We start from the raw sequence: 23,549 nt of genomic DNA, 5'->3' as shown, positions 1-23,549 counted from the left end.
CTCCATGTGTGCTGGTGCTGGAGAGCTTCCACGTGAGCTGTGGCTCTTGGAGGCTGATCAGGACACCCTGTGTCGTGTGCCCTCCAAAGCTCCTGTGTCAGGCTTAACCGAAGACCGTGGGGCTCTGCTGGCACTTGCAGAGGGCTGCCAGTGTGCTCCTCTCACCCGCTGGGAGCAACAGCTTGTGGAGCGGAGGGCGTCAGAGCTGGACACGTCTCATCCCCGTCCTCGTCCCTCTGCCCCATCCCGGGCGCTTGGCTTTGGCAGCCACCGCTGCAGCCGCCGGGTCGAGCCGCGGGCCTGCCAGACGCGTGGCCAGTCACCGGGATCAGCGGCGGTGGCCGGCTCAGCTTCCTACCGCGCGCTCACCGTAATTGCAGCGCAATTTCGGACTCTTATGTGCTGTTTTGTCTGAGGCAAAAAATATATATTATTTTTCTGGTTAGTATTTCCTGGTTGTCTGCAGGGGACTTGGGAACTGTCCCAGGAAAGAGGAAGGCTGCTTTTTTCCCAAGGGCCAAACTGTCCAGCCAAAAAATCCCTGGAATTTAAACAATTGGAGCCCCGTCCTGTTGGGAGCCAGTGGTGGCTCTGAGGCTTCCCACAAGCTGTCAGGAGGCATCCTGGGTGAACAGCACACAGAGCTGAAACTAAGGCAGCTTCTGAAAAATCAGATGGAGCCCACCCAGGGGATTTTGGGTTGTACATTACACTGCAGTCACTGCTGTGCTTCTTTTCAACAGCTTTTTTCGGGGGGAAAGTTTTCTGGTGGGTGTAGGGAGCAGGAATTTGTAGCTTCTGCCCTTGTGTGCTGTCTGACAGCATTTCTAAACAAAAATATTCTGTTCTAATGCATGGAAGTTCCTCTGGAGAGAGACACAGGATGTGAACATGTCTCCTCTATTGCCACATCCCTCCCCTCCCAGGCCAGAACCTTGCCAGAGCAAGGGCTCTGGCAGCCCTCGAGCCCTCGGTGGGTTGCACTGGCTGCCCTCGCCAGCCTGGTGCAGGCAGACTTGGGGAGCAGGATCTCCAGGCCCTGGGGCAACTGGGAGAACTGGGGTATTACTGCAGGTGAAACCGCAGCAGGGAGCCCTGCTTCAGACTGTGACCAACAGCTCTCGCTTCCGAGGGTTACTGGTTGCAGTGCCTGCAGTGGTACCGAGCCAGGTGTGCGCTCTGGGAACGGAGATTCTTGCTAAAACCGGTGACTGAAGTGTGTGCTACACCCGCCGGTTACTTCTGCTCCGGCGAGGGTTTGTGCAATTCCTTCTCTCCCTTCCAGATAGCCCCGCAGCACTGGTCCTTACGTCCTTCTGTACCACAGTCCCACAGGTCTGCTTAACACAGTGCAGTGTCTCCCATGTCTTAAGGCCGCTCGTGGATGGTTCTTGCGTATGGCAGACCCTGTCATCTTGCCTTACTGGGTGCGTCCAAGCCCCCAGACACGTCTCACCTCTGCCAGCATGCAGTGGCACCCGAGCCAGCATACGGCAGCGCTCCCTCCTGGCGCCTGGGCACTAGAGAGCGTTAGGGTTTTTGCTGCTCCCTGGCATAAAAGAGTGCGATCCAACCAGCCAGGTAATTGCCCGCATGTTTGCAGCTTCAGTATCCTGTTTGGTGAGGGTGAGCACAGGTTTGTATGAGGTTTGCTCCCTGGCTGCCGGGAGCGCTTGGGCAGAGGTTCTTGTAGGAGAACGCTGCCTCCTGGCCCTGGCCGGGGGAGCTTGGTGGGGCAGGGTCTGCAGGCCACAGTCTCCGCTTCCAGGGGATGGTGAGGCACTCTGCTGCTGGCAGAAAAGCTGCCTTCGTTGCTTTGCTTTTGTAAGGCAACGGTAGCTGAACAGAGCCTCTTCTGCTGCGTCTGTCTTGACCAACAGATCTTTTCTTCACCTCTGACGTGGAGGAACCCGAGGTCGGCAGCTGACAGCTGAGCCCACGCAGCCAGCGGCTGTTCCGGCAATGCTCAGGAGAGAGGAGAGCTGCTGCTGTGCTCTGCCGTGGGTTTGATCAGGAGTGGAGCTCCTTATCCAGTGGGACACTGGTGACCAATGGCTCCACATGTCATTCCTCCTGCCTGGCAGCTGGCTCTGCTGCAGGGATGCGTTGTCCTCCCAAAGCTTTCCAGGGTGGAAATAAATGATCAGGAGGACATCTTGGGGCATCATAGGCTAGGTCCTTGCAAAATCAATCTCTGCAAGCTTGGGAAAGGCCTGTGATGTAACTGGGGGAAGAAGAAAAGGTGGTAAAGCAGCTCTGATCCATGCAGTGCTGTGGAAAACAAGGCTTGCCAGACAGACACACACATGTTGTCATGAGAGGCTGGTTTTGTTGCTAAAACTGCTCTAGGCAGTGTCTGCAGAGCCCGGCACGCAGCTCTGCCTTCCTGTGGGATTTTTCTAAACAAACGAAGGGCTCTTGCTCTGGAGAGGCTTAGGTGCAGCCTGGCTGGGGCATCCACCAGCGCCTGTCTGTAGGGGAGCTGCAGTACATCCTTCGGGTCAGTTGCTTCCATCAACACCCCTCTCATCTAAGAACCAAGACTTTCTTCTCTTCTGGCCGTCTGCAGCTCGCTCCTGTTCTCCGTGGGCACCCGGCGGCGCTGAGATGTGCCGCAAGGAGAGGCCGCCGCTGCTGCAGCGCTCGCAGTGCGGAGCGGCTCCTGCACGCCCCAGCGGCCGCGTGGGACCCGGCAGCGTGTGCTGTGTTCCTGCGCTGCATGGGTGGGCCGTACCGCGCCCGAGGGCAGGCCTCTGGGAGCGCTGGGTCTGCTGGGCGGCGTGGGAAGCGAGTGCGGGGGGGCATCCGCCCAGCGCGGATCTGAGGTCGGGCAAGGCACGGGTAGAAGAGCTCACACTTGCTCACGCAGATCCGTGTAGAACTTTAGTTCTGCGTGGGGGCCTGTAGGTTCGTCTTCCTTTAACTGTGTCACCTTCAGTATTACAGAGCGCCATGGTACCACAACTGGCCATGGTTGGGCTGCTTCTAGAGAGTCTACTGCTTTTGGAAGAAGGGGCAGGTAACAAAAGAAGAGTACAGAGGCCTTGCAGGGAGAAAATTAGGCAAGCAAAAGCCCAGCTAGAACTCAACCTGGCCACTGCTGTAAGGGAGAACAAAAAAATGTTTTTATAAATATATCAACAACAAAAGAGAATCTCCCTCCTCTGTTGGATGCAGAGGGGAACACTGCAACTGATGATGAGGAGAAGGCTGAGGTATTAAATGCCTTCTTTGCCTCAGTCATTAATAGCCAGACCAGTTATCCCCAGGGTATTCACCCCCCTGAGCTGGAACAGGGACGGGGAGCAGAACAACCCCCCATAATCCAGGAGGAAGCAGTCTACGACCTGCTGCTCCACCTGGACACTCACAAGGGTCTGGGGCCGGATGGATCCACCCGAGAGCACTGAGGGAGCTGGCAGAGGCCATTGCCAAGCCACTCTTCATCACTAACCAGCAGTCCTGGTTAGCAGGGGAGGTCCCAGATGACTGGAGGCTTGCCAATGTGCTGATCTACAAGAAGGGCTGGAAGGAGGATCCGGGGAACTACAGGCCTGTCAGCCTGACCTCGGTACTGGGGAAGGTCATGGAGCGGTTCATCTTGAGTGAGCTCATCAAGCATATGCAGGACAGCCAGGGGATCGGGCCCAGACAGCACGGCTTCATGAAAGGCAGGTCCTGCCTGACCAGCCTGATCTCTTTCTCTTGCCTGACCAGCCTGGTCTCTTTCTATGACAGGGTGACCCACCTGGTGGATGAGGGAAAGGCTGTGGATGTGTCTGCCTGGACTTTAGCAAAGCCTTTGACACCGTCTCCCAGAGCATCCTCCTGGAGAAGCCAGAGGCTCATGGCTTGGATGGGTGGACTCTTCACTGGGTAAAACACTGGCTGCCCGAGCCCCGAGAGCTGTGGTGATCGGAGCTGAATCCAGTTGGCGGCTGGCCACGAGTGGGGTTCCCCAGTGTTGGGCTCAGTGTTGGGGCCAGTTCTGTTAAATATCTTTATCAATGACCTGGACAAGGGGGTCGAGTGTGCCCTCAGTGAGTTTGCAGGTGACACCAAGCTGGGCGGGAGTGTCGATCTGCTGGAGGGCAGGAAGGCTCTGCAGAGGGACCTGGGCAGGCTGGATCGATGGGCTGAGGCCAGTTGTGTGAGGTTTAACAAGGTCAAGTGCTGGGTCCTGCCCTTGGGTCACACCAGCCCCAGGCAATACTGCAGGTTTGGGGAGGAGGGGCTGGAGAGGAGAGGGAGCTGGGGGGTTTAGCCTGGAGAAGAGGAGGCTGAGGGGAGCCCTTCTCTCTCTCTGCAGCTGCCTGAGAGGGGCTGGAGTGAGGGGGGGGCTGGTCTCTGCTCCCAAGTCACCAGTGATGGGACCAGAGGAAACAGCCTCAAGCTGCATCAGGGCAGGTTTAGGTTGGAGATTAGGGAAAATGTCTTCCCTGCCAGAGTGGTCAGGCCTTGGCACAGGCTGCCCAGAGAGGTGGGGGAGTCACCATCCCTGGGGGTACTTAAAAGACGTGTAGATGTGGTACTTCAGGGCATGGTTTAGGAGACATGGTCGTGTTGGGTTGGTGGTTGGACTTGATGATCCTAGAGGTCTTTTCCAACCTTAATGATTCTATGAGGCTGTGATTCTATGGAGGACACTTGTTCTAATCACCAGCCAGCCTACGCCCGTTTCATGGAGGATGTGTGTCCTTTCTAGAGGATCTAGCCTGAGATGAGGCAATGGCTGTGGCGGTCAGACGTCTGCATGCCTGCTGCTTTACGAACATGTGGCTGCTTTATGTTGACTTCTGCAGGATAAATTGGCTGAGGAGCGTTGAGTGCAATCAAACTGGGTGCACTGAGTTCAATCAAACCGGGCTGCAAGCAGCTCTGGGGCATAGCCGGGGCACAGCCACATACCCCGGCGATGTGACCCAATCCATGGCATCACCTTTGCTGCGGTTTGAAGTGACCCATGCTCTCAGCAGGTGCTATTTTTAAGAAGCTGACTTCTTATCCTGTGACTTGGGAAGAGTGCCAGAACAGCTTGGTGCTTGGAGCCCAGGTGGGTGCCAGGAGCCTCCTGCACCTCCCGCACCATCCGCAGTGGGACCGAGGGCTCTGGTGGTCCTCGCCAAGTTCGTGTGCTGGGGGCAGGAGGTGGTGGAGCCATGCCTCGGCCTGAGTTTGTGTAATCCTGAGTGAAGAGGCTCAGGTATGTTCGTGTTTGTGTCGCGCCCTCGTTTCCCTGCACCCATTTAGCAGCGGTGTAATTGCCTCTGGGATGGAAGACGGCATGAGCGGGGAGCGGAGCAGAGCCCGTGCCCGCCACTGGTGGTGTCGTCGATGTCCTCCTGGGGTTCCCTTCTGGAGGAGCAGTCCAGGGGTTACGGACTTCCATTTCTTAGGCCCCTGGATGAGCACACTTGACCCCCGGCATCTGGCTTGTACATACCTGTCTCTGCAGGGAAGGTTTGACACTGTGGTTGTGGAGTGCATTGCTTTGCACTGAGATGCAACAGTGGGGAAGCGCTGGGTGGGACCAGCAGCAAACTCCTCGAGGGCAGCAGCTTTGTGTGCTTTGCTCTCGTCGTTTCTGCAACGTCCGGGAAATGTTTGCAGAGCGGTGAGCTACGGGTTCATTGCAGAGCCCCGTGAGGAGAGGAACCCTCTTGTTGGGAGGGTGACGCTGTGTGCTTACCCTGACGGCTGCTGAGCCATACCTTCCTCCTGCACGCTGGCAGGGGAGCCGGGCAGGAGGCAGCCCGGTTTGAAAATGACCCCAGAAAGGAGAGGCCCTGGGACGCAGGTTTGCAGGGACAGATGTGGCAGAGTCAGGGAAGCAGCTGCACAAGTGCTTTTGCCTCCCCTCCTTCCCGCTGCCATCCCTGGGCCACTGAAGAAAGCCGAGCTCTTGCGCTGCGGCTGATGCCCGGCTCTCCCAGCTGCGGCCGCACCGAGCTGCCCAAGGGAGGAGAGGAGGCTCTGTGCAGCAGAGAGTGTGCGTGCACGTGGAGTGAGGGTGGGCACGGAGGGCGGCGAACAGCTGGGAAACTTCACCGGGTTGAAATCAGCTTCGATTCACAAGGTTTTGGGCTGGAGCAGCGATTCCTGCAGCTTTGCGGCATGTCAGCCCTTTCTGCCGGTCTGGCCCTGTTGCCACTTCATGCTCATCCTGGGTTTTGTTCAAGTCACCTTGTCTTCAGAGTTCATCGAGCCACGGCCCTAGAAGGAGCCGAGGTGTCCCGCTCTGGGGAGCTGCCTCATGGAGGGCCCAAAAGTTTTGGGAATTTTCCACAGCTCCTCAGCAGCCAAATGCAGATGCTGAGGAAATCAAGAAAAATCCCTTGAGACTTTGAAACTCAGGGGGAGTCCTGGGGCCGCTGGCTGGAATTACCCACTGGCCCTGGGAGGGTGTTTGGAAAGTCCCCAGAAACTGGTAAAACTGTGTTTGGAGCTGGCTGCAGCGGGGCATTGGTGGAACCTGGGCTGGTGTTTTCCAGCTGCCTGCCCCGAGGGAGGAGTGCCCACCTCCCAGAGCAGACGCCCGTGCCCGGGGGCAGCCCTGCCCTGCCGGGAGCTTGCCCCAGGGACACATCGCCTTTCTGTCCCAGACTTTGTGCCGTGCCTGCGTGCGGCCGCCCGGCACCTTGGTGGGCTGCAGGGGCTTGGCAGAGCCTGGCAAGCCTCGCAGGCTCGACGCAGGCTGCAGGTAGCCGCCTCGCATGGTGCAGCCTGGCTCCTCGCAGCCCCTGTGCCGGGGGCTCTCAGATGGGTGCAGGGTGGCAGAGGGTGCCCAGCTCAGGCTTCTCCAATGGCTCCTGCTGTCCCTGCGGAGAGGAGGGGAAGGCACCTGCCCAGTTTTCTCCCTGAGAGGGGATGGGAGGCTCTGGCCAGTTCTCCCCATCCTGGACCGTGGTGGCTGCGTGTGCTGCAGCACGTGCTGGGGAAGGCGGCACAGCCCTCTCCCTGCATACGCTATAGGGGATGTGCTGCCACACCACCCTCTGTCCCCAGGAGCCGGTACCTGGTGGTGTTGGTACCTGGCGGTTTGCTTTCGCATCGTCCAGCCCACCAGAGCTCCCAGCTCCCGCTGCCCAAGCGATGCCGGGGAGCGAGGGCAGCGGCACGGGCAGGTCGGGCCCTCTGACCGCCCCCCCGGCCCTCTCTTGCAGTTCTGCCAGCCCAGCGGCTGGCAGCTCTTCACGGAGAGGAACCCCCCCACCTTCTTCGTGGCTGTGCTGACGGACATCAACTCGGAGCGGCACTACTGCGCCTGCTTCACCTTCTGGGAGGCCGTCGAGAGCGCACAGGTACCGCGGTCTGCTGGGGTCCTGCCTGCGGAGGCGGCTTGGGGAGGGTGGGCGGCAGCACTGTCTGGGAAGCATCTGGCTGCCTTCGGCTTTGGCCAGTGGTTCCTGCTTTTCCCTTGTCAGAGGAATCCAAGCCCTGGGGTCAGAGGTTTGGGAGAGGGAAGAGCATCCTTTTTCTAACCCTGGGACTTGGCTGATGTGTGTCTCCCTAGCCCCAGAGCCACCCCAGGAATGGTGAGGGGGAGGAGGAGGAAGAGGAGCCATCGTCTCCCGTTCAACCTGCGCAGCTCTTCGCGCCCAAAAGCTTGGTGCTGGTGTCGCGGCTGGACCATGCAGAGGTGTTCAGGGTAAGTCCGAAAGGCGCTGGGGCAGGGGTGCAGGGCCCCGGCTCGGGAGGGAGAGGAGAGCAATATTAGCAAAGCCCTTCTGGCTCTGGCAGCAACCGGGAGCCGCGTAGTCACAGCCAGGAACAGGAGCTGCAGGAGCACCCTGGCGCAGCACCCGGGGGGAGAGCGGCCCGTCCCCAGCCCGCTCCTTGCATCCTGGTCCAGCTCCGCAAGCTGCGCGCTGAGCCTGAACGGCTGGCTGCAGGACAGAAGGCAAAGCCTCGGCCGCACTGGGCAGCTGGTGGCCTTGACCCAGTTTTGTTAACAGAAAAACCGTGAAGAACAGCCTGTTCCTGTGGGACCATTTGTCTTTGCCACCTTTATTTTCTTTAAATGTGCTGCATTATGTGTTTGTAAAAGGTTTGGGAGGGCACAGGCTGCAAGCTGGCGTGCTTACAGCCTGCCTCCGTGCGTATTGTGTCCACAGCTCTGTGGCTGGGGCGGGCGGGGTGTGGGCAGCCTCCTCCAGACCGAGCGGGCGGGCTGCCACGCGGCTCCTCTTGGCCCGAAGGAGGAATCCCCCAGGCATTTACGGTGGGCTCTCTGCTAGCTTGCCTGGGTGCTGGGCTTGCAGGAGGGCAGCGTTTTCCAACAGGCCGGGCCGTGTCCTTCCTTTTTCCCCTCCCACCGCAAGGATATCACTTCTGAGTTCTGCCCTGTTCTAGAACCTCGTGTTCCCAGCCCGCTCCGTGAATGGTAGCACGTGGTGTTCCCTCAGGGTGTTCAGTGCTCAAGGCATTAACAGCTGGGGGGGGTGGGAAAATCACTCCATTCTCCAGCTTGCAGCTGCTTCAAACAGCAGAAACTCTGGGCTTTGCAGACTCACAGCCCCAAACCACAGAACAGAGGTTGGAGGCACCTCTGGAAGTCTCTGGTCCAACCCCTGCTCGAGCAGGGTCAGCTGGAGCAGGTTGTCCAGGATATCATCCAGTTGGGTTTTGAATTATCTCCAAGGACGGAGGCTGTACAACTTCCCTGGGAAGCCTGTGCCAGCGTTCACCCACTCTCGCAGTAAGAAAGTCTGTATTGGGTATTTTATTGGGAAAGTTGTCTGAGCCTAAGTCAGGCCTGGCTTGGCTGATAGGTGGTGTTAAAAGAGCAACTCCTTTCCAGCAAGGGAGCATGCGAGCAGAAGTGAGCCTGGACCGCCAGCCCTCTCCCCCCGTGGCAAGCAGTTGCCTTGTTGGTTGTCCTCACACCTGGGATGGGTTTTACCACACCTGGCCTTCTGTGGAGCTGGAATTCTCTAAAACGCAGGAGCTGTTCATTTTTTCAAGCCTGGGAGAGCAGAGCGAGGTCAGCCGGGCTGCAGCATCTGCCGCTCTCCTGCTGAGCAAAAGGTGGTCGTGCTTGGGGATGACTCTGGAGGAAAGCGGGTCAGCAAACTGGTTCCAAAAGACAGACGTTTCTTGCCAGAGCTTCTCTGATTCAAAGACTGATTGTTTCAGTCTTTGCGTACCTGGCCTCTCATCTTCCCTGGCTGGTTTTGTTAGGAGGCCCAGTAACGCTTGCATTGCATGTTTGGCTGCCCGATTTCATTGCTCAGTTGCTTGAATTCTCCACCTTAGTGATTTCTGAGGAACAGATGAGTGACAAGAGCACTACAGTCCTGTTGTTCAGGGCCTCGGGTCATTTCCCCCTGAGCTGTGACACGAACCCAGGAAGGTCCCTGGGTGTCCCCAGCAGGTCTCTGAGCATGGTGACTGCGGGAGCGGGATCTCTGCTCCGCAGCAGCAAGTGCCACCCACCTCTGACTGCCTTTGCCCTTTGGCTGAACGGATGGATTTCTCTGGCTAAATAGGAAGCCCAGCCTCTTACTTCCCCAGCACAAGACTTGGGTTGTTGCAGCTCCTTCTCTTCTCTGATTAGGTCTCTGTGTAGCCCAGGACCTCGACCTGTTGGTCCTCTTGGTCAGCATGATGCTGGACTGAGGATCTGCCTCTTGCTCAGGGAGAGGCCAAGCCGTACACGTTACGCCAGGAGCCTGCACCGCCGGCCAGCAGCCGTGGGGCCGTAGCTGCCATGCCCCCTGAAGCTGGGCCGGTCTCCAGCCCTTGGGAAGAGGGCAGGGTACCCCAGATCTCCCTTCTGGCACCTCGTGAGACTGCGCCTTCTCTCAGATTTCCTCCTGCTTCCTCCGCGGAGCGTCCGGCACAGCAGCGGGTGTTCAGGGACGTGCAGGAGCGTGAGCTTGCTCTTCACTCAGCTATTCCAGCGTGCAGTAGCCTGCCTGGCGCCTTCTCTCCAAAGCCCTAGTATTTGTGTTTTCTCTTTTCCTCACTGACATGGGGAGATGGTTTGAGTTAAAAAAAAACCCACCCAGAGGGTGCCTTGAAGACAAATTCCTCAAATTCCTTATCTGTCTGTGTATTATAGCTTGTGCTGAACGCTGCCCTGTGCTTGTGCCCCCCAGCTCCCTCTGTGCTGGAGCTGGTGTTTCTTCCCGAGTAGAATAGAATAGAATATTTCAGTTAGAAGGGACCTGCAACGATCAACTAGTCCAACTGCCCGACCGCTTCAGGGCTGACCAAGAGTTAAAGCCTGTTGTTAAGGGTGTTGTCCCAACACCGGGCAGGCAGTGAGCGGAGCGGGGCCCGGCCAGGCGTCTTGGCCAGCCCTCGGTGGAGCAGTGGGTCTCCTTCCCATCCCTTACTTGGGGTTTTTGTGAGATTTGATATAAATTTGCAGGGACTGGGAGTGCTTGGGGGTGCTGGAGAAGTCCAGCTGTTTCCACTCGCCTCTGGCCGTGGAACTTTTGTACCCCCTTCGCGCGGCTCCTGCTGAGCTCTGGCCCAGGGGGCATGTCTGGGGACGGCTCTGGCAGGGTCGGTGCTGGGATGGGGAGGTTGGATGGCTGGAAGCAAACCGAGCACTTGCTAAATTTCCTGTCCTGCTGATGAGGACTCGCTGTGAGAGGGCTGAGGGGGAAGAGCTGGAGCACTGCAGCCAGGAGTTGACTGTCACAAGGTGTGTCTGTCTGGTGGCAAGCACTGGGGATCCCCGCCATGCAATGGTGCTCCAAACTGGAGCCTCCCCAACAACACCTGTAAGTGTCTGCTTCCCGCCCTGATGCTCAGCTGTGCTGTCCTTTCCTCTCCAGAACAGCCTGGGTTTGATCTATACTATCTACGTGGATGGACTGAGTGTGTCCCTGGAGAACGTCATTGGGAACCTCCTGACGTGTACCATCCCCATCACCGGGGGAGCTCAGGTGGGTAATCTGCCCCTTCCTTCTTTCCTCCCTGTGCTTCTGCCTCCTAAGCAGCTCTGATAGAAGCAGGGATGTTTTGCTCAGCTGAATTCTCGTTTTGCTGTGCTGGGGTGAGCTGAGCAAGGCTGATTTGACTCATGGGCAGTCTGGCTCAGTGTACTGGCTATCGAGGAGCTGCCGCAGTGCACTGCTACTGGCAAGTGCTCAGCTAGTGCCAGCAGTGCCTTCCCAAGTGCTTAAGAGTAGAAACAGCAAACCTCTGTGATTTGGAGCCGCTCAGCACCTAGATCAGCTGAGAAGATCTTGCTGCTTCACTTAGCTATGGCTTGCCATGACTAGGCAGCTTGGTCTTGGCTCCTTGCTCCCTCCGGGAGGGAGTACTGGGTCACTTGACCACCAGCTGGCTTACGCAGTCACCGATCGATCTGTGCAAACAATTGCCATGGTCTCTGGTTGCTCCTGCATCAGGGAGGTCTTGCTCTTCCACTCAGGCCTGTCTGACTGCCTGGAGAGCTGCTCCAGAGCCAAGTGGTCACGGGCCATCTGTGAGAATGGGGACGAGTCAGCTCTGGGGCGATGGGCCAAGCAAGGCTGACGTTCGCCAGACGAGCAGCTTGGAGCTGTCTCCTCACACCGCTGGCTTGTGCCTGTATATGGCCAACATTTCTGACGGACAGGGCTTGAGGAGCAACAGCCTCGCTTGTGCCCAGAACTGAGGCCATCAGAGATAAGCCTCCCGTTTTCCCCTCTGAGCCATGTGTTCCTCTAGCGCTCCTCCTCCTGCTCTAGGAAGGCCAGCTGGGCTCAGGCTCGCTCACGTGAGCAGCAGATGGGTACTGAAGGGCTAATTGAAGCTGACTTGGAGATGACAGAAGTGGAGAAAGCCCAGCCGACCCCCTGGCAGGAGGTCTTTGGAGACAGCAGCATAACCCCTTGGAGCTCTTCTGCCATGCTAACACCTGGAACGTAACTGTGGATGTGCACGTGTCTCCTGCGGCGGCTTCACTCTGAGCTGAGCTCTGCTTCCCCCAGCAACAAATACATTTAATTCTCTCGCACCCAGACTGCACCCAAGTGGAGGAGCCTTTGCAAGGCTGGGGCAGCACCACAGGTCCCTGGTGCCTGGAGACAGAGGTTTCTTCCACCACTGTGGCCCGTGACCTCGAGGGGAGGCTGCTGTCTTGAACCTGTGTATCTGTGCAGGCTTTTTCAGGGGTTTGGTGCTTTCTCTGGTAATGCAGAGTGATGCAGGTCCTGCGAGGGCCCAGCTGTGGTGTCTGCAGGAGAGGGCTGTATGTCACTCGTACCTGAGTCCTCCGGAGAAGCAAGCAGGGTGCTGCCCACACCCAGGGAGCTGTGACTGTGCCAAGCACCCTGGGTTTGCTCTGGCTGAGGGTGAGAGCCAGAGCACTCCTGCTGGGTCTGCCCAGATCTGTCCGACTCCATCTGGTTCCTCCCCGGTGGGATCTGTAAGCGGCAGTATGGGAGAGGAGAGGCTGCTCAGACCAGGGCGGCTCCTCAAGCCGCTGTGGCTCATTGAACAGTGCTTTTTGGCACCATTGTTCATCACCTCCCAGTTCTTGCAGGATTGATCCGTGCTGTGGGAACAAGTAGTGTGCTACAGGGAGGGCAGTTTGTTGGTGGCACTTCCCCTCCTGTGCTTCACCTGTTCTCCTGCTGTGTCCAAACGCTCTTTTCCAGTGCAGTGGCCATTGCTTTTGCTTTGTGTGTGTGTGCATCACTCCTCTCCAAGACTGTTGGTCCCTGCTTGTTGTTGGCCTCTGCCTGTGTTCGTCTGCCCTGTTGTCTCGCTGTCTTTATGTGTTTCTAACTGACTGTGCTATCTCTGTCTGTCTCTATCTCAGCCTGACGCGGACGACGAAGCAGCGGTACGCACGCCTTTTCTTTCATTGGGTCTGACTCCTCGATAGCAACCTCTCTTGTGTTTGAGGGTGGCACACGCTGCAGCTGGTGCAGCAGTGGAGGCCCAGGCACTGTTCGTCTCGGTCAGAGCACCCTCGGGTGTGCGTGCGTCTGCGTGTGCTGCACTGACGGGCAGCCGGGAACGCGTGCCTGGGCTCTGGTTGCGCTCCTGCACCGCAGCAGACTGGCTGTGCGCTGTTTGCCTCTCCATGAGTGCGCTCTCCTGGGGGTTGTGAAAACACGGTGGCCTGCTGTGGATGACCAGGTCAGGGGTGCTTGTGCTGCTCTGCCAGCACGGCGGCGTTCGGAAGCAGACTTCTGGGCTGTTGTGGTGGCGTGAGCTCTTGTGGCTGCAGGGGGCTGAGTGAGGAGGTGGGTTGCATGGCGAAACCTGCTATTGCAGAGGAGTGTTTTCCATAGAGAGGTATAGAAAGAGGAGAAGAGGGCCAGTGATCTGGTCCTGCCCCAGCCCCTGCAGCCTGGAGAGAGGGTGGAGACATGTAGGCTTCCCCGTGCTGCTGGGAATGAGCTTAGGTCTGGGAAAAAAATTGTACTGGAGAAGAAGCAATGAGAGTGTGCAGTCTGTCTGTCCCCAGCCCTTCTACCAGGAGCCATCAGGGCCTGCTCATGCCACCTGGGAGAGGCACGCTGTCCAGCGGGAGAGGCTGCAGAGCTGGTGCTCCTCCCTTGCCTGGCAGTGCTGGCTGGGCATGGCACAGGTGAACTGTTCCCCTCCGGCTGGGAGGTCCTGGAGAGCCCCATGTACTGCATCACAGTGCGGGTCTTGGGGCTTGCTGCTGCCTTCTGCCAGCCATCAAGGAGTTGCTCATGCTGGCCGGGACTGCCTGCTCTTTCAGCAGGTCTCATTCGTCCCCTTAGCCCATGGCCCCAGCCAAGCACGCGACGTGTGTTGTTGCAGGGTGCTCTTCCCTCTTCCTGCAGCGGCCGTGCTCCAGCCGTGCTGCTGCGAGGTGGTGTGCCGCGGTAGGACACGCTGCCCCGTTGGGGACAAGGCTTGTGCCGAGGGCACAGTCACCCTGGCCCTGTGTGCTGGGGGGATTCGGGCTGCTTCTGTCTTGGAGAGGCAGCTGGCTTGCCCTCGATCCTTGTGCTCGCCCCTTCCTTGGATTGATGCCCAGTGACCGGGTCTGTTTTCTCTTGCAGAGGACGATCTCTCTGGGAGCAGGGGACAGGCAGGTGATCCAGACACCCATCAATGACTCGCTTCCCGTCAGCAGCTGCAGCGTGGCCCTGCTCTTCCGCCAGCTTGGTGAGACTTCTCCCCACACCTCCTTCTCATCGGGTCCGGTGCCAAAGCCAGCTGGCTGAGTCCTGGGCTGGAGTTCCCTGCACGTTGCTTCCCACCGCACTCCTGAGCCTGGCTTGTTGGCTCAGGGCTCTCTTCCAGCTGCAGCCACCCCAGACTGAGCCCTTCTCGGCCCCGCTCTGCCTTCCTGTTCCCAGGAGGGCAGGAGACTGGCAGCTCTCCCCGGCTGGGGTGCAGATGTGTGGCCAGATCTCATGAGAAACGGCCTGGGTGGCAGGAACGGGTGCCCGGAGGGGTGCTGCCGTTAGCCTTGCGCCTCCGATTAAAGGACACTGGCAGCTCGGCAGAGCTGCTGAGCATCTCTCGGAAGAGGGGCTTCCCCTGGGGGAGCACATACCCGGGTGACCCAGAGTGGCTTTTTGGGAGTATGTTGAACTCATCTGTTGTGCAGATCGTGGAGGTGGGGTCCAGCTCAGGTGGGGTTTAGTCGTCTCTGGTGGGGTGTGAGAGGGGAACCCTCATTTCTGAGCGCTCTTCTCTCCCCAGGCATCACCAACGTGCTGTACCTCTTCTGTGCAGCCCTTACTGAGCACAAGATCCTGTTTCTCTCCAGCAGTTACCAGAGGCTGACCGACGCCTGCCGGGCTCTTCTCGCACTTATGTTCCCCCTCAAGTACAGGTGAGGGAACCCCACCGCTCCTCGAGCCCCTCAGCGCTCCGACAGCAGCCTAGGGCCAGCGAGGGTGCAGCCGCCTGCTGAGCCCATGCCGCTGTCCGGCCTCCCCATGCCTCATGCCCTCGCTTCCTCCTGGTTCCTTAGCTACTATTAATGGTAACTAGCTGTGTTTTGGGCTGGCAAAGGGGCAGGTGAATGCCCACGGGTCTCGGATGTGCTGAAAGCCCCCTTCCTGAAGCCTTTGTACAGCAACGTAATTCCAGAGTGAGCGCACAGCAGCGAAGGGGTGTGGACCTTCCACCCCTGCCTTCCTCCTCTCTAGGGCAAGACTGGGGCTCTCACACTGGAAGCAGGGAACGAGGCATTACCAGCAGTGTCTGTAGCTCCCGGAGCTGCTGGCATGCACTATTCCTAGCCGTGGCAACCCTTGACAGAGGGAAGCAAGCCCCTCAGGCTGGGGGATGTGGCCTGGCGGTGCGTGAGCACCCCGTGGTGCACATAGGAGAGGCCAGCAGTGCTTATCTCTCCAGAAGCCGACCCCTTTCCCTTCTCTCAGCTGGTTTGCAGCCCACGCAGAGGACAGAGTGCCAGTGCACCATTTCTGCTGGCAGTCCGAGCCCTGGGCACAAGGTCTTGCTGAATGGGGTGGGGGCAGGGCTGGACACTGAGAAGCTTCCAGAAAGCAGAGGTGCAAATTCTGCCCTCCCTCGAAAGGGGCATGCGCACATAGGGCTTTTGTTAAGGTGCCGGTGGTGGTGGCCAGGCCGCCGCAGTGACTCCTGCGGGATGGCTGGCACCCCGCTCGCCCCAGCCCCGGGGAGCCGGTGGTGCTGTTGACCTGCGGGGCCCGGCCAGGGAAGGGGACGCTGGCTCGCAGACTGGCCGCCACTGGGGCTGTTTGCACATCTCCCAAGCAGGACAGTTGAGATAGACAGGCCATTGTTGCTGCCAGCTCCTGTCGCAGTGTTTCCACGCTGGCCTGCCATACCCCCAGGCTGCAGAAAGGCTATTTGTATTCTAAAGAAAGCTTTCTTTGGGAGTTAAATTGCTCTGCTGGAAACCTTTCCCTTGGTCAGACTTAGATCATAACTCCAGGGCCAGAGAGTGATCATGGTCAGTGTCCACGAGCCTTCAGAAAGCTTGAGCAGCTGTAGGCTGCACGTACGTAGTACATAGGGCACGTACTGTCTGAAGGGCTGGGGGTGCCGGGGGGAAGCCTGCCTTCCGGGGGATGTAGTTGCCCCACAACCTCCGGAGGTGGGGCTGGTCAGCTGGTGTCGAGGACGGTGCTTGCGCAGAGAGCAGGGCTCGACTGGCTGCAGTGATGCTCTTTTTTGGTTGCAGTTTCACGTATGTGCCCATCTTGCCTGCACAGCTCCTTGAGGTACTGAGCACGCCAACACCCTTCATTATCGGAGTCCACTCCATCTTCCAGTCAGAGACGCAGGAGCTGGTGAGATGCCGTGTACCCCGTCCCTTGTGCCAGGAGCAGAAGCGGTCCAAGGAAGAAGCAGGGGTCGTGTGCCAGCAGTCTCAGATAGCAGCAAACGTTGTCCTGAGGGTGCTCAGGGCAGCAGGCTGACCACGCCGGCTCGCACAGGCTCTGCTTGTTCAGGCTGGCCAGCCCGGGCTGCGATCCAGCCGTGCCGCACAAGCCAAGCGGGGCTGGCTGGGCCACGCGACGTCGGGGCTGTGGGCTGCAGAGCCTGCACACCGACGGCTGGGGTTAGCCGAGGATTTGATCTTGAAACTCAGCTGGCACTGCTGGGCCGAGAGGCTGTGTTGGCACTTCAGGCTTCAGTTCAGAAACTGAATTAAATCAAAGCATAATGAGTCTGATCTAAACTGAAACAAGCTTTCGTGCAGCCTTCTGAGCAAACTGCAGCGTGCCGCTCTGGTTAAGCAGGATGGCCTCAATGCTGGGCCGGGGCCAGCGTGTGACGCCTCAGCCAGGCTGACAGGGTGTCGAGGAGTCTGATGCCACAGTCACAGCAGGTGCCTGCTGAGCAAAGCTGCGTCCCTCTCCTGCCAGGCTGTCCTCGCCCTGCCACCTTTGTTGCAGGGAGTGATGATACACAAGCTTTGTAGCTTGCATATCGGCAAATGCTTGGGTTTGGTGACAATGGATAAGAGGAAATAGCTGCTGAGGGCTAGAGTGTTCACAGAAGATGGAGAGGAGACAGACACTGTTCCCAAGCCCCCCTCCTGGGCTGGGCTTACCCCCTCGCTAGCTCTCCGTCACCCAGAGGGAGGTGGTGGGGAGGGTCTTGGAAAGCCTGGCCTTGTCTCATGCCTGTCCTTCCACTTCCAGCTGGATGTCGTTATCGCAGACCTGGACGGAGGGACAGTGAATGTCCCCGAGTGTGTACATATCTCCCTGCTCCCTGAACCTCTGCTCCAGCAGACCCAGGAAGCCCTCTCCATGGTAAGTGCTGCAGACTTTCCCCCGTCCGCAGGGTGCGAGCGCCTCGGGAGTGGTGCACATTTCCAAGGGGAGCTGGGGATGGAGCAGCAGGGACTCCTCTGAGAGCAGAGGTCCATATCTCGGGGTCCTGCTGACCGTGTCACAGGAGACCTTTCCTGATCCTGATGGCCTCTGGTGCGTGGCAGTGCCGGAGGGGGGTTCTCCTGCCAAAGGTTTCTGGGAATCAGGCGCTGGCTCCCAGCCTGTGGGCAGGAAGCAGCTGCAGCCCTGAAGCTCTTCTGGCCGCTTGCGTGTTCCCGGAGACCGCCGGCCATGCGAGAGTGTGCCCAGGACGGCCGCGCCAGGCAAATACTGCACGCCTCAGCTTCTGCTCCTCGACCGTGGCTGGAGAGGCTCCCCCTTCCCCACTGCCCTCCGAGCCATCCCCGGGGTCTGCACAGGGATTCACGAGGAAGGGTCAGGCCTTGAGGCTTCCCTTGCACGACACAGTATTTTCTGACACCTGGTGGTTCAAGCCCTGTAGGTTTGTTTCCAAGCCCCTCAGACCTTTTCTGGGGGTGCTGTTGGGTCTCTGGGGAATGATGCTTCGCTTTTTCTGGCTGTGAAGATAGAGATCCCCCTGGGCCAGGGCTGAGCATGCTTTGTGCCTTGACTTGTCAATACATAGAAATATCTGAAGGGCGGGTGTCAGGAGGATGGGGCCGGACTCTTTTCAGTGGTGCCCAACACCAGGCCAAGGGGCCACGGGCACAAGCTGGAACACGGGAAGTTCCCCCTGAACATGAGGACAAACCCCTTCCCTGTGCGGGTGCCAGAGCAGGGGCACAGGCTGCCCAGAGAGGCTGTGGGGTCCTTTCCCTGGAGACATTCACACCCCGCCTGGACGCGGCCCTGTGCCCCTGCTCTGGGTGTGCCTGCTCACGCAGGGGTGGGACAGGATGAACTCCAGAGGTCCCTCTGAGCCCCTGCCATTCTGTCATTCTGTGATTCTGTCTGTGCAGGTCTTGGACCCAGAGCTGGAGGTGGCAGATCTTGCATTCCCCCCTTCAACAATTTCTGCCTCTTCTCTCAAAATGCAGGTGAGTGGAGTGGGGAGGAAGGGGGACCCCTCCTGTGAGGCTGCTATCCCTGCTGGGCACCCCATTTCTTGGGCATGGAGTGGACAGGCACGATTTCAGGCCTGTCTCCATCTTGGTGTTGCTGAGGTTAAGAGGCAAAGCACAAAACTGCCAGGACACTGAGGCCACAGCTCCAAGCCATGGCCTGGAAGCCAGTGGTGCTGTTTCAGTAGCTGGCCCATGGATGGGGGCTGCCAGGCTTGCTGCCGTGCTGGAGCAGGGGCTAGAGCCAGGTGCCAAACGTTTGGGCACTTCAGCAAACCCCGGGGCTGAGGGAGCTCCCTTTCCTCTGTGTGCAGCGTCGGGGATGCTGTGAAGTGAGGTGGGGGCAGAACAGTGAATCCAGTCTGCCGTGTCCCTTTTACCCTGGAATCCGTGCCGAGTTTCCTGCCCTGCTCAGCAGACGCTGACCCTGACGCGTGGTTTGAACCCCTCGCCTCTGTGCTGGGTGTAAACTCCTGTCCCTGTGTGCTGGCTCGCCTGCACCCTCTGCCTGACCACGCTGTGACCACGCTGTCCTTCCCTCCGCAGGACAAGGAGATCCGTGCCGTCTTCCTCCGCTTGTTTGCACAGCTGCTTCAGGGCTATCGCTGGTGTCTGCACATCATCCGCATCCATCCCGAGCCGGTCATCCGATTCCACAAGGTGAGGGCACACGCGTGCAGGGGCTGGCAGGCACCGCTGGCCGCTGGGTCCGCCAGCCTGGCTCTGGGCTGAGCAGGGGAGGCAGCTCCCGGAGAGGGAAGGAGCTGCTGCTGGGAGCGGGGTGATGGGGAAGGGAGGAAGCCTCTGGGGCCTGGCCAGCGAGGGAGGGCAGGGAGCGTGTTTCTGCAGTGGCTCGGCTCCCTCTGCTCTACGGCCTCCTCTCCACGCGGCAGAATTATTTTCTTCAAACTCTTTTCCAGGTGGGTTGGGCAGAGGCTGGGATGAGTTGTTCTTTGAAGAGGTTTGCACAAGTACAGCTGCATCTAGAAGACAGTTCTGTGTCTCCATAAGTGACCTCTCCTACATCATTCCTGGGTCCACCTGCATCCCTTGTTTGTCCTTGACTATCCCAAGGTCCTGGGGGTCAGATAGCGCTTCCCTGTTTATGCCAGTGTGGGCAGATGCGCTGCAGCTGGCGTCCCGTGTGCCTGGTGCCAAGCAGCCTTTGGGGCTCACAGAAGGTGTCCCTCACGTCCTGGCTTGGAGCTGGGGATTTTCTTAAGATCTGGGGAAAGGAAGGAGGCAGGGCCTGCCTTCCCCAGCGCTTCTGGAGTGTTAGCTGTACCAGAAAGGCTGGCAGGGCAGGGAGAGCAGGGAAAAGCTTGAAGGGTTTGGTCATCCGTGGCGGAGACCTAATGCAGGAGAAGGCAATGGATGGTGAGCGAGAGCAGAGGGACTCGAGCGTTGCAGCTCGGCGCGGCCATGTCATGCAGCCTGCAGCCCTGCTGCAGCTGTGCCCTCCCTGCTGCATGCTCGAGGTCGCTGAGGACAGGCAGGCAGGAGCCCTCCTGCTGCCTGCACCTTCCCGCTCTGCCCAGCCCGCCCCGAGGTCAAGGGGACCACACCTCGTACCTGCAAAAGCGTGCCAGGAGAGCGCACGTGAGCAAGCATGTGCCGTGTGTGCCCTGGGCTCGTGCATCGCCAGTGCTGCTCTGCGCTGTAAAATGTGCTCTGGTCTCTGACATTCGGAGTCAGCAGCGTGTTCATAAGGGTTTTGAGCTATATTTTTATGCTCAGTAGAGATCCCCGTCCGTATTCAGTAGTTCTATAAAATCATAAATGTGCAGTAAACATGAGAAAACGCCCTTTCATAAAACTGCTATAAAATGAATAAAGTGTAATGAACTTCCATTTCATAAAATCATTCTGCGCAGTGACAGTATGCAGTAGCCTGAGTTTCACTTATTTAGCTGCTTTGGTCACAGCAACATCTGTGCCTCTCTCGCAGCGGGTTTAGGGCCACGGGGCTCAGCAGTCTGCGTTCAGGTGCAGTGCCCGTGGCTCCAGCACCGAGCTCCGCGCCTCTCGGTCCCTTCCCCTGGGAAGGGGCTGGTCCAGCTCCTCCGCGGAGCGGTGAGGAGGGCGAGCGTAGGTGGCACAGCGGTCCCTGCCGTAGCACCCTTGTCCTGCCCCACTCAGTGAGTCAGTGTGCAGCGAGCGGGCGAGGGTGTTTGGAGGAGCAAAAGCTGTTCCCAGCCGGCTGCTCCTGAAGGCACGTGGTGTGCCGCAGCCGGCGATTCTCGGGTGGGATGAGCTCCCACGCTCATCTGCCAAGGGGAGAGTCCTAAGAGCTTTCTGCAGACACAGGAAACCTGGTGCTTTGGGCTCCTTCTGTGGCGCTGGTGAGAGGCTCCTTCAAAGCCATGTTTGGGGAGGAGGTGGGGTGAACAAGCGTTCAGGATGAGGTCCTCATCACAGCTGCCAGAAGGAGCCTGCGGCCGCTGTGCCCCTGCTTTCCCCGGGGTGCACACCGGGGCTGATGCTGGTGCTCTTCGCTTGCCACCAGCACGTCCTGCTGCAAATGCACCTTGCGCTGCTGCGGGCCAGAGGCACGGGTTTCTGTGCAAACCCTGTCCCCGCGCCCGTGTGGGACGGCGAAGGAGGTGGCGTGGTCCTACTGCAGCACGGGCGCCTGTCCTTCGCTGCGGCAACAGCGTCGGCCGGGATGACTGATGCCTGGACAGTGCTGCTGACAGCGCGCACTCTCCCCTCTTCCAGGCAGCCTTCCTTGGGCAGAGGGGGCTGATGGAGGATGACTTCCTCACCAAGGTGCTGGAGGGCATGGCATTCGCTGGCTTTGTGACCGAGCGGGGGGCCCCGTACCGCTCGATCGACCTGTTTGATGAGGTAAGCGGCAGTTTGGGAGCAGCACCCCCCTGCCCGGCTGTCCCACGTGTCCCTGCCCCTCGAGGGACTGAGCCGGGGATCTGCCGTGACACCCCGGCTGCAGCGTTGCGCTGGGGGATGGAGCGGGCGTATGGGAACGGTGGCTGGATCCTGCCTAGCAGGCAGCTGCTCCTCTCACCCATCTCTTGTTCTCGCAGCTTGTGGCTTATGAAGTGAAGCGCATGCGTGCAGAAGAGGGGAACAAGCAGAAAATACTGCGGCACATCAAGGAGCTGGCAGAGAAACTTTACAAAAACGTGAGTCCTGGAGGCTTGTCACAGGAGGGGGAACCTGGTCAGAGGAGGGTATGGGGCAGGGAGAGCCCGGGTCGGAGTCGTGGTCAGCCTGTCCTCCCTCCGTAAGCTCTTGCTGGAAGTGATGCTCGCAGTGCCTGATCCTGTCCCACCCTGCTCTGTCAGGTGTGGTAGGGCACTGGCTGATGGGCCCAGAAGTGTCTGGCTGCTCGCAGGAGTGGGATTCCTCGGTTTCAGGTGGCCTGGGCATCAGGCACTCCCTGCCTTTTCTCCAGGGTAGCCGCTGCACTTGTGGTCCAATCCAGGGCAGGCCAGCAAAGGTCTTCAGAAAGCAGAGCAGCGCCTGTGGGGCCCTCAGATGTCTCCTGACAGAGCTTCTGGATGGTGCTTTGCTCGTTGCTCTGCTCAGGGCCAAAACGAGCTGTCCTTGCGGCTCCTGGGAGCAGAGCGTGCTGGCACGGCTGCCCAGACAGCCTGCCTCAGGGCTGCAGGTTTCTGGGGGCTGTAGATAGCAGCTGGGAGAGTGTTTGGCCTCGGAGCAGCAGAGGTTGCTGAAGGATGCTTCGCTGTGGCTCCTGTCCTAGAGGAGGTGTGTGATGGCTGTGTGCCTGAAAAGAATCTCTCTCTGCTGTGCCAGGAGAACCCGTACCCGGCAGTGACCATGCACAAGGTGCAGAAGCCCACGGAAGGCTGTCACCTGCGCCTCCACCAGAAGCCTTTTCCCCGTTTGGATGAGGGGACAGTGCAGTGGATCATCGACCAGGCCACTGCCAAGCTGCAGACGGCTCCTCCGGCTGTGAAGGCAGAGAAGAAATGCATGGTGCCATCGGGACCCCCCATTGGTACGTGTGTGCAGGGGGCCTTTCCCTGCAGTGAGAAACCCTGCTCAGGAGGAGCTTTACCATGGCGTAGCTGGCTGATTTTCACACTACGGCACATCCGAGGGTCCCACGTGAGCAAAACATGGGTAGTGCTGCTGTCTTGGAGAAGCAGCAGCACCGTGCCCCTTAGCTTCTGCCCTTTGGGCTGCTTAGAGCACCCTGGCGTCTATCAGCCAGCACGAGGGGACGGCTGAAGACCCTGTGGTGTTTCTCCATCATGAGCTCTTAGAGCCTAGAGCCCTACCCACGCGGAGCAGGGGAGGGGTCACCCATTTCCCCCCACCCAGGGGTGAAAGCCCTGCCCTGGTTGAACTAACAGGCAACTCTCTTCCCCAGCTGCCATCATGGAGCGCAACGGCAATGCCCTGGCCAACAGCGCCCGTCGCCTGGAGGTGGTCAGGAACTGCATCTCCTACGTCTTTGAGAACAAGATGTTAGAAGCCAAAAAGGTGAGAGTGGCTCTTTGAAGAGCCAGTAGTTGAGGGGAGGAGAGGGGGGGTTGCTCTGCCTCTCCTCCGCAGCGGGCTGGAGGGGACATTCCCTGCCCATGACCAGACCTTTGCTGGCCAGCTCTGGTCCCATATGCTCACATGTTCTCTCAACACCCTTCCTCCTTGTCATGCCCCTGGGCTTTTGGTTGATCACTCCACTGCATCAGTTTAGCACTGCTTCTGCATCTCCCAGTGCCCACCAGGGTCTGTCCCATGGAGATAACAAGGCTGGGGTCCCCCCCCACCAGGGCTGTGATCCGGCTGGCCAGATGTGGGGTTTTGCTCTGGTTTGCCCCCATGTCTGAGTGTGGAGGAGCTGCCTGAAACACCCTGGTGTCAGCCAGCACAGTCAGAATGTGAAGCCCCTCCTGCACCTCCTCATTGTGGGCTGCCCTTGAACTCACCGTCTGAGCTCTGCTGGGCCCCGTCTTTCTACGCCGTGACTTCTTCTTTCCTCTGCAGTTGTTCCCTGCTGTGCTGCGTGCCATGAAGGGCCGAGCAGCCAGGCACTGCCTGACCCAGGAGCTGAACCTGCATGTGCAGCAGAACCGGGCGGTGCTGGATCACCAGCAGTTTGATTTCATAATCCGCATGATGAACTGCTGTTTGCAGGTAGGAGAGGGCTGGGGAGAGCGCGTCTCTTAGGAAGGAGCTTGTCTCCTTTTGTGGGGAGACAGCATGACGTAGGGACTGGGGTAGGTCTGAGGGTCTTGCAGTGAATCCTCTTGTAACCTCTGCTCTTTTC

The 23,549-nt window shown here is 59.0% G+C and overlaps 1 protein-coding gene across 7 annotated transcripts in view; it reads left to right on the top strand.

Annotated features, from left to right (window-relative positions):
* The window catches only part of SBF1 (SET binding factor 1), a 90,173-nt gene that overhangs the window by 49,508 nt on the left and 17,116 nt on the right, over window positions 1-23,549 (top strand). For all 7 annotated transcript variants that reach the window (XM_075081801.1, XM_075081797.1, XM_075081800.1 and 4 more), the window contains exons 3-16: window positions 7,164-7,301; window positions 7,514-7,648; window positions 10,788-10,898; window positions 13,986-14,091; window positions 14,635-14,767; window positions 16,109-16,217; window positions 17,076-17,189; window positions 18,191-18,268; window positions 18,839-18,952; window positions 21,011-21,139; window positions 21,337-21,435; window positions 22,070-22,274; window positions 22,650-22,762; window positions 23,267-23,416. In XM_075081801.1, the coding sequence (XP_074937902.1) occupies window positions 7,164-7,301; window positions 7,514-7,648; window positions 10,788-10,898; window positions 13,986-14,091; window positions 14,635-14,767; window positions 16,109-16,217; window positions 17,076-17,189; window positions 18,191-18,268; window positions 18,839-18,952; window positions 21,011-21,139; window positions 21,337-21,435; window positions 22,070-22,274; window positions 22,650-22,762; window positions 23,267-23,416 (1,734 nt within the window). The remainder of the gene's footprint in view (window positions 1-7,163; window positions 7,302-7,513; window positions 7,649-10,787; window positions 10,899-13,985; window positions 14,092-14,634; window positions 14,768-16,108; window positions 16,218-17,075; window positions 17,190-18,190; window positions 18,269-18,838; window positions 18,953-21,010; window positions 21,140-21,336; window positions 21,436-22,069; window positions 22,275-22,649; window positions 22,763-23,266; window positions 23,417-23,549) is intronic.

The sequence above is a fragment of the Phalacrocorax aristotelis genome, chromosome 1 (assembly GCF_949628215.1).
Source record: "Phalacrocorax aristotelis chromosome 1, bGulAri2.1, whole genome shotgun sequence".
Lineage (NCBI taxonomy): Eukaryota > Metazoa > Chordata > Aves > Suliformes > Phalacrocoracidae > Phalacrocorax > Phalacrocorax aristotelis.
Note: the sequence above shows the minus strand (reverse complement) of the source record. Positions and strands in the feature narration are given on the sequence as shown.